At 38.2% G+C, this 16,868-nt stretch overlaps 1 protein-coding gene across 1 annotated transcript in view; it reads left to right on the top strand.

Moving 5' to 3' along the window:
* Nucleotides 1–5,411: 5,411 nt before the first annotated feature.
* LOC109568207 (cryptic protein-like) overlaps nt 5,412–16,868 on the top strand; it is a 36,019-nt gene continuing 24,562 nt past the window's right edge. The window contains exon 1 of the mRNA XM_070802168.1: nt 5,412–5,493. Within this exon, the coding sequence (XP_070658269.1) occupies nt 5,412–5,493 (82 nt within the window). The remainder of the gene's footprint in view (nt 5,494–16,868) is intronic.

Below are 16,868 nucleotides of genomic sequence, written 5' to 3'. Positions count from 1 at the left end.
CATCTCCTTCAGTCAGTTCAGTCGCTCAGTCGTGTCCGACTCTTTGCAGCCCCATGAATCGCAGCACGCCAGGCCTCCCTGTCCGTCACCAACTCCTGGAGTTCACTCAAACTCATATCCATTGAGTCGGTGATGCCATCCAGCCATCCTCTGTCATCCCCTTCTCCTCCTGCCCCTAATCCCTCCCAGCATCAGAGTCTTTTCCAATGAGTCAACTCTTCGCATGAGGTGGCCAAAGTATTGGAGTTTTAGCTTTAGCATCAGTCCTTCCAATGAACACCCAGGACTGATCTCCTTTAGAATGCACTGGGTGGATCTCCTTGCAGTCCAAGGGACTCTCAGGAGTTTTCTCCAACACCACAGTTCAAAAGCATCAGTTCTTCGACGTTCAGCTTTCTTCACAGTCCAACTCTCACATCCATACATGACCACTGGAAAAACCATAGCTTTGACTAGACATACCTTTGTTGGCAAAGCAATGTCTCTGCTTTTTAATATGCTGTCTAGGTTGGTCATAACTTTCCTTCCAAGGAGTAAGCGTCTTTTAATTTCATGGCTGCAGTCACCATCTGCAGTGATTTTGGAGCCCAGAAAAATAAAGTCTGACACTGTTTCCACTGTTTCCCCATCTATTTCCCATGAAGTGATGGGACCAGATGCCATGATCTTCGTTTTCTGAATGTTGAGCTTTAAGCCAATCTTTTCCCTCTCCTCTTTCACTTTCATCAAGAGGCTTTTTAGTTCCTCTTCACTTTCTGCCATAAGGGTGGTGTCATCTGCATATCTGAGGTGATTGATATTTCTCCTGGCAATCTTGATTCCAGCTTGTGATTCTTCCAGCCCAGCGTTTCTCATGATGTACTCTGCGTAGATGTTAAATAAGCAGGGTGACAATATACAGCCTTGACGTACTCCTTTTCCTATTTGGAACCAGTCTGTTGTTCCATGTCCAGTTCTAACTGTTGCTTCCTGACCTGCATATAGGTTTCTCAAGAGGCCAGTCAGGTGGTCTGGTATTCCCATCTCTTGAAGAATTTTCCACAGTTTATTGTGATCCACACAGTCAAAGGCTTTGGCATAGTCAATAAAGCAGAAATAGATGTTTTTCTGGAACTCTCTTGCTTTTTCGATGATCCAGCAGATGTTGGCGATTTGATCTCTGGTTCCTCTGCCTTTTCTAAAACCAGTTTGAACATCTGGAAGTTCACGGTTCATGTATTGCTGAAGCCTGGCTTGGAGAATTTTGAGCATTACTTTACTAGCGTGTGAGATGAGTGCAATTGTGCAGTAGTTTGAGCATTCTTTGGCATTGCCTTTCTTTGGCATTGGAATGAAAACTGACCTTTCCAGTCCTGTGGCCACTGCTGTTTTCCAAATTTGCTGGCATATTGAGTGCAGCACTTTCACAGCATCATTTTTCAGGATTTGAAATAGCTCAACTGGAATTCCATCACCTCCACTAGCTTTGTTTGTAGTGATGCTTTCTAAGGCCCACTTGACTTCACATTCCAGGATGTCTGGCTCTAAGTGAGCAATCACGCCATCGTGATTATCTGGGTCATGAAGATCTTTTTTGTACAGTTCTTCTGTGTATTCTTGCCACCTCTTCTTAATATCTTCTGCTTCTGTTATGTCCCTACCATTTCTGTCCTCTATCTAGCCCATCTTTGCACGAAATGTTCCCTTGGTATCTCTAATTTTCTTGAAGAGATCGCTAATCTTTCCCATTCTGTTGTTTTCCTCTACTTCTTTGCATTGATCACTGAGGAAGGCTTTCTTATCTCCCCTTGCTATTTTTTGGAACTCTGCATTCAGATGCTTATATCTTTCCTTTTCTCCTTTGCTTTTCACTTCTCTTCTTTTCACAGCTATTTGTAAGGCCTCCCTAGACAGCCGTTTTGCTTAGTGCTAGGTGATGAGGCAGGATGTGTGAAGTCTATGTTCCCACTGACTTCCTGCTGATGTTAAGACCCAAATAAAATTCACGTTCACTGTTATTTCTTTAATTTCTGAATATTGATCTGTGGATAAGGGAAATAATATAATTTTCAAGAGTAATAGGCTAGTTGTACTGGAGTTATTCAAAGCTTTCACAGTGGATTTATCAGAAGTCTTTCCAAGCTTTGTGGAAATTTCAGAAAACTAATTGTGCTGCCAGGAACCACAGTGGACCCACTGTAGACAGGCGGGGCACACTGACCTTGGGATGAGTCAGAATCATCTTTCTGAAGCAAAGGACGGTTTCTAAAGCAACAGGAGAGAGAAACAAGAACTGACATTTTAATTCTTTCAAGAGACATGAAAGTTAGGACTTCAATATGGTATAAATTTGTTAAAAGCACATAAACTTGGACCTAGATGCAAGTATATCCAACTGCATGAAACAAAACAAAAAAACTTGCAATGTAAACCAAAACATAAAATGTACTTAATGGTGTTACTACCAGTGCTCGTCTCTGTAGGAAGGCATATCTGTCCTTTGACTATTCTCCTCCAACTGTGTTGTAAGGTGCATGGGTATTTTTAAAAAGAAAAAGATACAGTAATTTGTACATTTAAAATCCACACACAGTGTGTAGTTTGTGTAAAGAAATGCTCAGGTCTCACAGAAAGTGAGAGAGAAGAGATGAGGAGGCTTGATATGAGGTATACTGGTCCCATTGGTAACAGACAGGCCTGGGTAGCAGACAGTGCATTATACTCCTCCACATCATTGCACTATTTAAAAGTCTTATTTTTAAATTAAAATGCTATGTGTTCATTTTTTACATTTACACAATAAAACTGAGTAAAGTTGGGGAGCCCAGCCTGGAACTCTGTGACAACCTAGAGGGGTGAGATGGGAGAGGAGAGGGAAGTTCAAGAGGGAGGGGTATATATTATGTGTGTGTGTGTGTATATATATATATATATATATATATATATATGTATATATATGTATTATGTATATATACACATATATATATGTCTTATGGGAGGGGTATATATATATTATGACTGATTTGCATTGTTTTATGGCAGAAACCAATGTAACATTGTGTATCAATTATCCTCCAACTAAAGAAAAGTGTGTAAAGTAGTGAAATTTTGCTTCTCATGCACACAATCCATTGTTCCCCTTTTAACCCATGGAATAGTCTAAAATAGGGCTTCCCTTGTGGCTCACCTTGCAAAGAATCTACTGGCAACGTGGGAGACCTGGGTTCAATCCCTGGGTTGGGAAGATCCCCTGGAGAAGGGAAAGGCTACCCACTCCAGTATTCTGGCCTGGAGAATTCCATGGACTGTATAGTCCAGGGGGTTTCAAAGACTCAGACACTACTGAGTGAGTTTCACTTACTTTAGTCTAAAATAAACATTTTAAAATCTTTTAGCAAGATAGCCATTTTTAGCAAGTAAAAATTTAAGTTGACCACTCAACATGTAAAAGATAAATTGGGGAGATCTAATGACCCCTCCGGAGAAGGCAATGGCAACCCATCCCAGTACTCTTGCCCGGAAAATCTCATGGGCAGAGGAGCCTGGTGGGCTGCAGTCCATGGAGTCACGAAGAGTCGGACACGACTGAGCGACTTCACTTTCACTTTTCACTTTCCTGCATTGGAGAAGGAAATGGCAACCCACTCCAGTGTTTTTGCCTGGAGAATCCCAGGGACAGCAGAGCCTGGTGGGCTGCCGTCTGTGGGGTCGCACAGAGTCAGACACAACTGAAGCGACTTAGCAGCGGTCGCAGCAGCAATGACCCCTCCACCCTTCCCACGTAGTGCTAGTGGTAAAAGAATCTGCCTGCCAATGCAGGGAACATAAGAGATGTGGGTTTGATCCCTGGGGGAAGATCCCCTAGAGGAAGGCATGGTAACCCACTCCAGTATTCTTGCCTGGAGGATCCCCATGGACAGAGGCACCTGGCAGGCTACAGTCCGTAGGGTCACAAAGAGTCAGATACAACTGAAGTGATTTAGCACGCACTGTGACCCCTCCACTCCCTCTGGATAGTGTCAGAAAGACCTTGGGGAACATAGTGCTCATTCATCCAATTAGTATGAATTAATTACAGGCTCTGTGCTATGTGATACAGATACACAGAGAACATTGTGTACAGTATCTTCTAGCAGAGAGACACATAAACAGCTACATGCATATATTTCAGCTGGTGAAAACACTCAGGGCAAAAATAAACTTGGGTGAATGAGACAGGGTGAGATGGTCTGGGCAGTGGCAGCACATGGGGAGCTTCTTCAGGGAGGGCCTCTCTTGCAGTGATGTTTGAGCAAAGACTGAGAGGGATGGGACAGCAATTCCATGGACATCTGGGGAGAAGTGTCTCAGGTGGAAAACACAAGTGCAGAAGCTCTGGTGAGAAAGTTCTCTGCATTTAAGGGACAGCAAAAGGACAGGCCTGGTGAAGGCGAATTCTGAGAGGAAGCCCAGGCACATGGTGGTGGGCATGAAGGCCACTTGAGGCCTTTAGCCTCTATTCCTACAGAGTTGGGGGCCAGAGGAGAGCTTTGAGTTGAAGAGAAATATAATGCCTCTTACATCCTGAGTGAACCATCTGGCCACTGTGTAGGGATCAATATATGGGTTGAAGTCAGGCTGAGAAAATGAGCCTGTGGAGGGCTAGTGCACTACTCAAGTGATGGAAGGTGCTACTGCCTCACCCAGGCCAAGGGAGCAGTGGAGGAGGCACTGAAAAGGGGGTAGATTCCATAGTATGTGCCACCAGACTGGATGTGAGAGTAACAAGAAAGAGAAGAGTCTGGGATGACTCCAAGGTTTGGGTGTTTCCAAAGTGCTGGTAATGAGAAGAGCTGGCTGGTGCACAGTTCACAAGAGCAGGCCCCACCACTGAAGACACACACACACACACACACACACACACACACACCACCTTCTATATGTTTGTCACTAACTCTCACTCTCTGATTAATACAAAATGCTTAACAGAAAAGACACATGCCACAAGTAAGTCAACAAGTGAACAGTAGTGATTGTTTTGTTATTTTTATATATGATACTGTTGACCTTGTTACTTTCTGTACTCAGTTGATGCATTAGCCTTTATTCCTAATCAAGAGAACTAAGTTTGAACTACACAGTTTTCTCTAATTTTCATTAAATCAGAGAAAAAGAATAGAACTCTAGCTCAATGTCTATCTCACTGAGATAAATTTAAATGGGAAAAACTACTAAATAATAGAACACTCCACTTGAAGTAGCTTAAACAGTAAGGGCACATGATATTTCTCATTACAAGGAATTTGGGAACAGACAATTACAGGAGGGTTCATCATTGGCTTGACCTTGTTACCAGACCAAACTTGGATCTGCTTGCATGTGTATAATAAAGCCAATCTACAAATATGGGTTGTGGTAAAGGAAAGAACAGCAATTATTGCAAGGCACCCAAAATGGGGCCAAGCAAGGAGAATGGGCAGCTCACCCACAAAAGACCCAAGATCCTCAAAGTCTTTCAGGGAAAGGTTTCTAAAGGTAAGGTAAGGGAGAGGTCAAGGGGTATGTGGATTTTGGCTTTCTTCTGATAGGTTGGTGGTGTGGTGACAAGGAGGTATTTTGGAAGTTAACATAATCAGTTTTCTGATTCCAAGCCATCTGGGGTCTATGTGCTTGTATTCAGCATACAGCTAACTCCTTCTATCTCATGGAGGTTTTAGTATCTGCAAAACAACTCAAGAATATGACTCATAAGGTTATCAGCTGATTTTTCAGTAGAAGTTATGTACTTCAAAAGTGAGTTGCAGGATATACTTAAAGTGATGAAGGGAAAATTTACAACCAAGAATACTATACCAGCAAGGCTCTCATTCAGATTCAACAGAGAAATCAAAAGTTTTTCAGACAAGCAAAAACAGAGAATTCAGGACCACCAAGCCAGGTTTACAACAAATGCTAAAGGAACTTCTCTAAGTGGGAAACACAAGAGAAAGGAACTAAAGAGGAAGGGAAGAAACAAGGCCTACAAAGCAAACTCAAAGCAATTAACAAAATGGCAATAGGAATATACATATTGATAACTGCCTTATATGCAAATGGATTAAATTCTCCAACAAAAATATGTAGGCTGGCTGAATGGATATATAAACAGGAACCATATATATGCTGTCTACATGAGATCCACTTCATATCTGAGGACATATACAGACTGAAAATGAGGGAATGGAGAAAGATATTCCATAGAAATGGAAATCAAAACAAAGTTGGAGTGCTTGCATGTGTGCTCAGTTGTGTCCAATTTATTGCAACCCATGGACTGTAGCCTGCCAGGCTCATCTGTCCATGGAATTTTCCAGGCAAGAATACTGGAGTGGTTTGTCATTTCCTTCTCCAGGAGATCTTCCCAACTCAGGGATTGAACCCACATTTTCTGTGTCTCCTGCATTGGCGGGCAGATTCTTCACCATTGCACCACCTGCAATACTCATATCAGACAAAATAGGGGTGGGATGGGGTGGGAGATGGGAGGGAAGTTCAAAAGGGAGAGGATATATATATATACCTATAGCTGATTCATGTTGAGGTTTGACAAAATTCTGTAAAGCAATTATCCTTCAATTAAAAAATAAATTAAAAAAAAAACAAAAAACAGACTTCAAAGTAAAGACCATTCAAAGGTACTACATACATTCATCAAGGGATGAATCCAAGAAGACATAACAATTATAAATATATATGAACCCAAAATAGGAGCCCCTCAATATATAAGGCAAATGCTAACAGCTGATGCGAAGAACTGACTCATTTGAAAAGACCCTGATGCTGGGAAAGATTGAGGGCAGGAGAAGAAGGGGGATGACAGAGGATGAGATGGTTGGATGGCATCACTGACTCAATGGACATGAGTTTGGGTAAACTCCAGGAGTTGGTGATGGACAGGGAGGACTGGCATGGTGCAATCCATGGGGTTGCAAAGAGTCAGACACGACTGAGCGACTGAACTAAACTGAACAGCTATAAAAGGGGAAACTGACAGTAATACAATAATAATGGGGGACTGTAATACTTCACCTTCTGGTGGCTCAGTGGTAAAGAATCTGCCTAGAGACTGAAGAACAACCAAAATCTAAGGTTAGTGGAAGGAAATAAATCCTAAAGTTCAGAGCAGAAAAAATAAAATGGAGACAAAGGAAACAATAGCAAAGATCAGTGAAACTAAAAGCTGGTTCTTTGAGAAGATAAATCTTTAGCCAGATTCATCAAGAAAAAAAAAAGTGGAAGAGGAATCAAATCAATAAAATTAGAAATGAAAAAGGAGAAGTCACATTTGATACCATGGAAATACAAAGGATCATAGACTATTATAAGCAAATATATGCCAATAAAATGGACAACCTAGAAGAAAAGGACACATTCTTAGAAAGGTACAACCCTCTAAGACTGAACCAGGAAGAAGTTGAAAATATGAACAGACCAATCACAAGTAGTGAAATTGAAACTGTGATCTGAAATCTTTCAAAAAGCAAAAGCCCAGGACCAGATGGCTTCACATGAATTCTGTCAAACATTTAGAGAATTAACACCTACCCTTCTCAAACTCTTCCTAAAAATTGCAGAGGAAGGAACACCCCCAAACTCATTCTATGAGGTCATCATTATTACCCTGATACAAAAACCAGACAAAGATATCACACAAAAAAAGAAAATAACAAGCCAGTATCACTGATGAACATAGATGCAAAAATCCTCAACAAAATACTAGCAAACTGAATCCAAAAGCACATTAAAAGGATCATACACCATGCTGAGGTGGGAGTTACTGCAAAGAAATCAATGTGATACACCATACTAACAAATTAAAGAATAAAAACCATATGATCATCTCAATAGATGCAGAAAAAGCCTCTGACAAAATTCAACAAAAATTTATGATTAAAAAAACCTCTCCAGAAAGTAGGCATAGAGGGAATCTACCTCAACATAATAAAGGTCATATACAACAGATCCACAGTAAATCTCATTCTCAAAGATGAAAAACTGAAAGCACTTCCTCTAAGATCAGGAATTAGACAAGGATGTTGACCCTCTCCACTTTCATTCAGGATAGTTTGGAAATTCTAGCAATGGAGTAAGAGAAGAAAAAGAAATAAAAGGAATAGAAACTGGAAAAGAAGAAATAAAAGGAATAGAAACTGGAAAAGAAGAAATAAAATTTCACTGTTTGCAGATTAGTTGATACTATACATAGAAAATTCTAAAGATGCCATCAGAAAACATCAGAAAATCAATGAATTTGGTAAAGTTGCCAGATACAAAATTAATACACAGAAATCTCTTGCATTTTTATACACTAACAAAAAAATTCAGGAAAAAAGGAAACAATCCCATTTACCATCTGATTAAAAGGAATAAAATGCCTAGGAATAAAATGCCTAGGAATAAATCTAGCTAAGGAGGTAAAACAGCTATACTCAGAAAACTGTCAGACACTGATGAAAGAAATTGAAGATAACACAAACAGATGGAAAGATGTGCTGTGTTCTTAGACTGGAAGAAACAATATGTTAAAGTGACCATACTACCTAAGACAATCTGCAGATTCAATTCAATCCCTATCAAATTACCAATGGAATTTTTCACAGAACTAGAAGGGGAAAAAAATTGTATGGAAATACAAAGACCTTGAATAGTCAAAGCAATCTGAAAAAGAAAAACAGTGCTCGAGAAGTCTGGCTCCCAGACTTGGACTATACTACACATCTACAGATATCAAAACAGCATGGTTCTGGCCCAAAAGAGAAAAACCAGAAATATAGATCAATGAAACAGGATAGAAAGCCCAGAAATACACCCATGTGCATTTGGTCAATTAATTGATGACAAATGAGGCAAGAATATACAATGGAGTAAAGACAGTCTCTTCAATATGTGGGAAATTCTGGTAAATACTGTGAAAACTAGAAAGTTCCATGTAAAAGAATGAAATTTGAACAGTGTCTCACACCATGTATACAAATAAACTCAAAATGAATTAAAGACCCAATTGTACAACTGGACACCCTGCAACTCCTAGAAGAAAACATATGTCCTTTGAAATAAGTCTTAGTAAACTTTTTTGGATCTGTCTCCTCAGGCAAGGGAAAGAAAAGCCAAAATAAACAAGTGTGACCTAATTAAACTGAAAAGCTTTTGCACAACTATGGAAACCCTCAAGAAAACAAACAAACAAACCCAAAGGGCAACATATAGAATGGGAGAAGATATATATATATATAAAAATATAAATTTATTTTAATTGGAGGCTAATTACAATATTGTAGTGGTTTGCCATACATTGACATGAATCCACCACGGGTGTACATTTGTTCCCCATACTGAACCCCCCTCCCACCTCCCTCCCCATCGCATCCTTCTGGCTCATCCCAGTGCACCAGCCTTGAGCACCCTGTCTCTTGCATCAAACCTGGACTGGCGATTCATCTCACATATGATAATATTCATGTTTCAATGCCATTCTCCCAAATCATCCCACTCTCACCCTCTCCCACAGAGTCCAAAAGACTGTTCTATACATCTGTATCTCTTTTGCTGTCTTGCATATAGGGTTGTCATTACCATCTTTCTAAATTCCATATATATGCATTAGTATTCTGTATTGGTGTTTCTCTTTCTGGCTTACTTGACTCTGTATAATAGGCTCCAGTTTCATCTACCTCATTAGAACTGATTCAAATGTATTGTTTTTAATGGCTGAGTAATATTCCATTGTGTATATATACTACAGCTTTCTTATCCATTTGTCTGCTGATGGACATCTAGGTTGCTTCCATGTCCTGGCTATTGTAAACAGTGCTGTGATGAACATTGGGGTACACATGTCTTTTTCAATTCTGGTTTCCTCGGTGTGTATACCCAGCAGTGGGATTGCTGGGTCATATGGCAGTTCTATTTCCAGTTTTTTAAGGAACCTCCACACTGTTCTACATAGTGGCTGTACTAGTTTGCATTCCCACCAACAGTGTAAGAGGGTTCCCTTTTCTCCACACCCTTTTCAGCAGTTATTTTTTGTAGACGTTTGGATAGCAGCCATTCTGACTGGCGTGAGATGGTACCTCATTGTGGTTTTGATTTGCATTTCTCTGATAATGAGTGACGTTGAGCATCTTTTCATGTGTTTGTTAGCCATCTGTATATCTTCTTTGGAGAAATGTCTGTTTAGTTCTTTGGCCCATTTTTTGATTGGGCTGTTTATTTTTCTGGAATTGAGCTGCAGGAGTTGCTTGCATATTTTTGAGATTAATTCTTTGTCAGTTGCTTCGTTTGCTATTATTTCAGAATGGGAGAAGATATTTGCAAATGATATGTTTGATAAGGGATTAATAGTCTCTCTCTGTATATATAAATGTATAACTCAGATTAAAAAAACAAATAATCTAATTAAGAAATGAGCATAAGATCTGAATAGTTTCCCAAAGAAGACATACAAATGGTTAATAGGCACATGAAAATATGCTTAACATCAAAAATCGTCATGGAAATGCAAATCAAAACACTAAGAAATTACTTCACACTTGTCAGAATGGCTACCATAAAAAAAGTCTGCAAGTAGCAAATACTGATGAGGATGTGGAGAAATAGGAACCTTTATTCACTGTTGGTGGTAATGTTAGTGCAGCCACTATGGAAAACAGTATGGAGGTTACTTAAAAAAAAAAAAAAAAAAGGCTCAGTGGTAACAAATCCACCTGCTAATGTAGGAGACTCAGGAGATGTGGGTTCAGTCCCTGGATCAGGAAGATCTCCTGGAGGAAGAAATAGCAACTCACTCCAGTATTCTTGCCAGGAAAATCCCATGGAGAGAGGAGCCTGGTGGTCTACAGTCCATGGGTTGCAAAGAATCAGACATCACTTAGCAACTGAGCATGTATGCATGCATGATAGACCATAATGGAAAAGAATATAGAAAAAGAAGAATGTATACAATGAATCACTTTGCTTTCAGAAGTAATTAACACAACACTGTAAACCAACTATACCTCAATTAAAAAAAAAAAAAAACAGAATAAAAATAGAGTTTACCATATGATCCAACAATCCCACCTCTGGGCACATATATGGAGAAAACTCCAATTTGAAAAGATATATTCATACTGATATTCATAGCAGCACTGTTTACAATAGCCAAGACACAAAAGTAACCTAAATGTTCATTATAGATGAATGAATAAAGAAGTTGTTGTAAATATATGCAATGGAGTATTACCTAGCTATTGAAAAAAGAATGAAATAATGTCACTTGCAACAATGTGGATGGATGCAGAGATTATCATATTAAATCATACAGAGAAAGACAAATATATTACTTATATGTGTAATGTAAAAAAAATGTGATAAAAATGAACTTTTTTCAAAACAGAAATAGACTCATAGAGACAGAAAGCAAACCTTATGGTTACCAAAGGGGATAGAGGGGATGAGGGAGAGACACAAATTAGGAGTTTGGCATTAACATATACATACTGCTATATATAAAATAGGTAAATAACAAAAACCTACTGTATAACACAGGGAACTCAATGTCTTGTAATATCCTATAATGGAAAGGAATCTGAAAAATATGTGTGTGTGTGTGTGTGTGTGTGTGTGTGTGTGTGTGTATGAGTCACTTTGCATTGTACTTGGAACTAACATGACATATAAAAAGGAAGATATTAGAAGAATTTATTAAAATTTAAAAAAACATTGTCTACCTGTGAAACACTCACTATAGATACAAAGACAAAATAAGTTGAAATTTAAAGCATGGAAAAAGATATTCCACACAGACAGTAACCAAAGAGAGCAAGAGTGACTGTTTTATCAGACAATATACATTTTAAGAAAAAAAGGTGCAAGAGACAAGAAGGATACTATATATTGATCAAATTTTAAATACATGAAGAAGATACTACAATTCATAAACATATGAACAAGTTCCATGAAGTGAAATTAACAGAACTGAAGGGTGAAATAGACAATTCTACAGTAATAGTTGGAGAATGTGATATCCTATTTTCAATAATGGATAGAACCACCAGGCAAAGTAAGGAAATAGAAGACTTGAACAACTACTAACTAATTAGACCTAAAAGATATATACAGAACATTCTATTAAACAGCAGCAGAATATACATTTTTCTCAAGTATACATGGGCCATTCTCCAAGGTAGACCATACATTAGTCCACAAAAATTCTAACTGCATTTTAAAGACTGAAATTGTACAAAGTGCCTTTCCAATCATAATGGAATGAAACTAAAAATCACCAATAAAGGGAAAACTGAGAAATTCACAAATATGTGGGAAGTAAACAACAAACTCTTAAACAACTAGTGGGTGAAAGGAGAAGTCACAAAGGAATTTTGAAAATATCTTGAGACAAAAATAGAAACAATTGTGCCAAAACACAGAATGTATCAAAAACAGTACTAAGAGGGAAATTTATAGGTGCAAATATTTACTTTGATAAAGAAGAAAATCATTAATCTTTCTAAACTATCCCTAAATATTTAAGAGAAGGAACATGTCTTAATTCATCCTATAGATTAACTGTTACCCTAATACAAGGCCAGAAAAAAACACTAAAAGAAGAGAAAAACTACAGACCAATATCCCTCATGAATTTTAATGCAGAATATTCAATAAAATACTTGCAAACTGAATTCAACAGCTAGCATCTTGTTTAATATAATAAAAGAATACTGTACCATAACCACATGGGAGTTATTCCTATAGTGAAAGGATATTTTAGTGTACAAAAAAATCAATGTAGTATGCCCTGTTAAAAGAATGAAAGGAAACAAACTACATGATCATCTCAATTGATGAAGAAAAAGCATTTGACAAAATTCAACACATTTTCATATTAAAACAAACAAACACAACTCACCAAACTAGGAATAGAAAGAAACTATCTCAATATATAAAGCCCAAACATGAAATATGCACAATTAACATCATAACCAATGGTGAGAAAAAAGATTTTCTCCTAAGATCAGGAGCAAAACAAGGATGCCCACTTTTACCACTTCTATTCAACATAGTACTGGAAATTCTCATCAGAGCAGTTGCATAAGAAAAAGAAATTAATTGAAGAGGAAGAAGCAGAACTATTTTTGTTTGTTGCATGATATTATAACATAAAAAACTCCAAAGGTTCAACAACAAAAAAAGCATTTATAGCAAGTGATAAATTCAACAAAGTTGCAAGATACAAAAATCAACACTCAAAAAATTAGTTTTGTTTCTACTGATGAAAGAAATCAAAGATGACACAAAGAGATGGATCAGAAGAATCAATATAGTGAAAATGAGTTTACTACTCAAAGCAATCTACAGATTCAATGCAATCTACAGATTCAATGCAATCCCTATCAAGCTGCCAATGGCATTTTTCACAGAACTAGAACAAATAATTTTCACAACTTTTATGGAAATACAAAAACCCTCAAATAGCTAAAGCAACCTTGAGAAAGAAGAAGGGGACTGGAGGAATCAACCTGCCTCACTTCAGACTATACTACAAAGCTACAGTCATCAAGACAGTATGGTAGTGGCACAAAGACAGAAATATAGATCAGTGGAACAAAACAGAAAGCCCAGAGATAAATCCACACACCTGTGGACACCTTATCTTTGACAAAGGAGGCAAAAATACACAATGGAGAAGAGACAATCTCTTTAACAAGTGGTGCTGGGAAAACTGGTCAACCACCTGTAAAAAAATGAAACTAGAACACTTTCTAACACCATACACAAAAATAAACTCAAAATGGACTAAAGATCTAAATGTAAGACCAGAAACTATAAAACTAGTAGAGGAAAACATAGACAAAACACTCTGATAAATCACAGCAAGATCCTCTATGACCCACCTCCCAGAGTAATGGAAATAAAACCAAAAATAAACAAATGGGACCTAATTAAACTTAAAAGCTTTTGCACAATGAAGAAAACTATAAGCAAGGTGAAAAGACAGCCTTCAGAATGGGAGAAAATAATAGCAAATGAAGCAACTGACAAAGAATTAATCTCAAAAATATGCAAGCAGCTCCTGCAGCTCAATACCAGAAAAATAAACAGCCCAATCAAAAAATGGGCCAAAGAACTAAACAGACATTTCTCCAAAGAAGACATAGAGATGAAAACACATGAAAAGATGCTCAACATCACTCATTATCAGAGAAATGCAAGTCAAAACCACAAAGATGTACCATCTCACGCCAGTCAGAATGGCTGCTATCCAAACGTCTACAAAAAATAACATGCTGGAGAGGGTGTGGAGTAAAGGGAACCCTCTTACACTGTTGGTGGGAATGCAAACTAGTACAGCCACTATGGAGAACAGTGTGGAGATTCCTTAAAAAACTGGAAATAGAACTGCCATATGACCCAGCAATCCCACTGCTGGGTATACACACCGAGGAAACCAGAATTGAAAGAGACACATTCATCGCAGCACTGTTTACAATAGCTAGGACATGGAAGCAACCTAGATGCCCATCAGCAGACGAATGGATAAGAAAGCTGTGGTACATATACACAATGGAATATTCAGTTCAGTTCAGTTCAGTTCAGTCGCTCAGTCATTTCTGACTCTTTGCGACCCCATGAATGGCAGCATGCCAGGCCTCCCTGTCCATCACCAACTCCCGGAGTTCACTCAAACTCACGTCCATGGAGTCAGTGATGCCATCCAGCCATCTCATCCTCTGTCGTCCCCTTTTCCTCCTGCCCCCAATATCTCCCAGCATCAAAGTCTTTTCCAATGAGTCAACTCTTTGCACGAGACGGCCAAAGTACTGGAGTTTCAGCTTTAGCATCATTCCTTCCAAAGAAATCCCAGGGCTGATCTCCTTCAGAATGGACTGGTTGGATCTCCCTGCAGTCCAAGGGACTCTCAAGAGTCTTCTCCAACACCACAGTTCAAAAGTGTCAGTTCTTCGGCACTCAGCTTTCTTCACAGTCCAACTCTCACATCCATACATGACCACAGGAAAAACCATAGCCTTGACTAGATGGACCTTTGTTGGCAAAGTAATGTCTCTGCTTTTCAATATGCTATCTAGGTTGATCATAATTTTCCTTCCAAGGAGTAAGCGTCTTTTAATTTCATGGCTGCAGTCACCATCTGCAGTGATTTTGGAGCCCAGAAAAATAAAGTCTGACACTGTTTCCATTGTTTCCCCATCTATTTCCCATGAAGTGATGGGACCAGATGCCATGATCTTCGTTTTCCAAATGTTGAGCTTTAAGCCAACCTTTTCACTCTCCTATTTCACTTTCATTAAGAGGCTTTTTAGTTCCTCTTCACCTTCTGCCATAAGGGTGGTGTCATCTGCATATCTGAGGTTATTGATATTTCTCCCGGCAATCTTGATTCCAGCTTGTGTTTCTTCCAGTCCAGCATTTCTCATGATGTACTCTGCATATAAGTTAAATAAGCAGGGTGACAGTATACAGCCTTGACATACTCCTTTTCCTATTTGGAACCAGTCTGTTGTTCCATGTCCAGTTCTAACTGTTGCTTCCTGACCTGCATATAGGTTTCTCAAGAGGCTTACTCAGCTATTAAGAACAACACATTTGAATCAGTTCTAGTGAGGTGGATGAAACTGGAGCCTATTATACAGAATGAAGTAAGTCAGAAAGAAAAACACCAATACAGTATATTAACACTTATATATGGAATTCAGAAAGATGGTAACAAAGACCCTATATGTGAGACAGCAAAAGAGACACAGATATAAAGAACAGACTTTGGATTCTGTGGGAGAAGGCAAGGGTGGGATGATTTGAGAGAATAACACTGAAACATGTATATTATTACCATATGTGAAATAGATGACCAGTCCAAGTTCAATGCATGAAACAGGGCACTTAAAGCCGGTGCCCTGGGACAACCCAGAAGGATGGGATGGGGAGGGAGGTGGGAGGGGGGTTCAAGATGTGGGACACATGTGCACCCGTGCTGATTCATGTCAATGTATGGCAAAAATCACCACAATATTGTAAGTAATATTGTATTACTTGTAAAGTAATTATCCTCCAATTAAAATAAATAAATTTAAAAAATCAGTTAGTTTCTATACTCTAGCAATGAATGATCCAAGAAGAAAATTAAGAAAGCCATCTCATTTACAGTAGTGCCAAAAAGAGGTAAATTTATCTAAGAAAGTAAGTCTTGTCTACTGAAAACTATAAAACATAGCTGAAAGAAATTTTTAAAAACTTAAATAAATGGAAAGACATTAATGTTTATGCATTAAAGACTAAATATCATTAAGATGACAATATTACTCAAAGTGATATTCAGATTCAAAGCAATTCATATCAAAATTCTAGTAGTGTTTCTTGCAGAAATAGTAAAACCCATTTTGAAATTAAAGGGAATCAAATAACGAAAACAATCTTAAAAAAAAAAAAGGACAAAATTGGAAGACTCACACTTTTCAATTTCATCTCAATACTATGCTAGAGTAATCAAGATATATGGTACTGGCCTAAGACTAGATAGACCAGTGGTATAGAATTGAAACCCCATAAATAAACCCTCTAATCTATGGTCAATTGATTTTTAATTAGGATGCCAAAACCATTCAAAGAGAATAGTCTCTTCAACAAATGGTCCTAAGAAAACTGGATATCCACATGTAAAAGAAAAAACAGTTGGGCCCTTACCTTATACCACATACAATATTAACCAAGTGAATCAAAGATACAAAGTTAAGAGCTAAATCTACAAATCTTTAGAAAAAAGCATAGTAAATCTTCATGGCTTTGGGTTTGACAATGGCTTTTTAAGTATGACCCCAAAAGGAAAGGGAACAAAATTAAAAAAAAAATTACATAAATTAGACTTCAAAATTTAAAAC

Source organism: Bos indicus, chromosome 14 (assembly GCF_029378745.1).
Source record: "Bos indicus isolate NIAB-ARS_2022 breed Sahiwal x Tharparkar chromosome 14, NIAB-ARS_B.indTharparkar_mat_pri_1.0, whole genome shotgun sequence".
In the NCBI taxonomy this organism is placed as follows: Eukaryota; Metazoa; Chordata; class Mammalia; order Artiodactyla; family Bovidae; genus Bos; species Bos indicus.
This window is presented reverse-complemented; position numbering and strand designations above follow the sequence as displayed.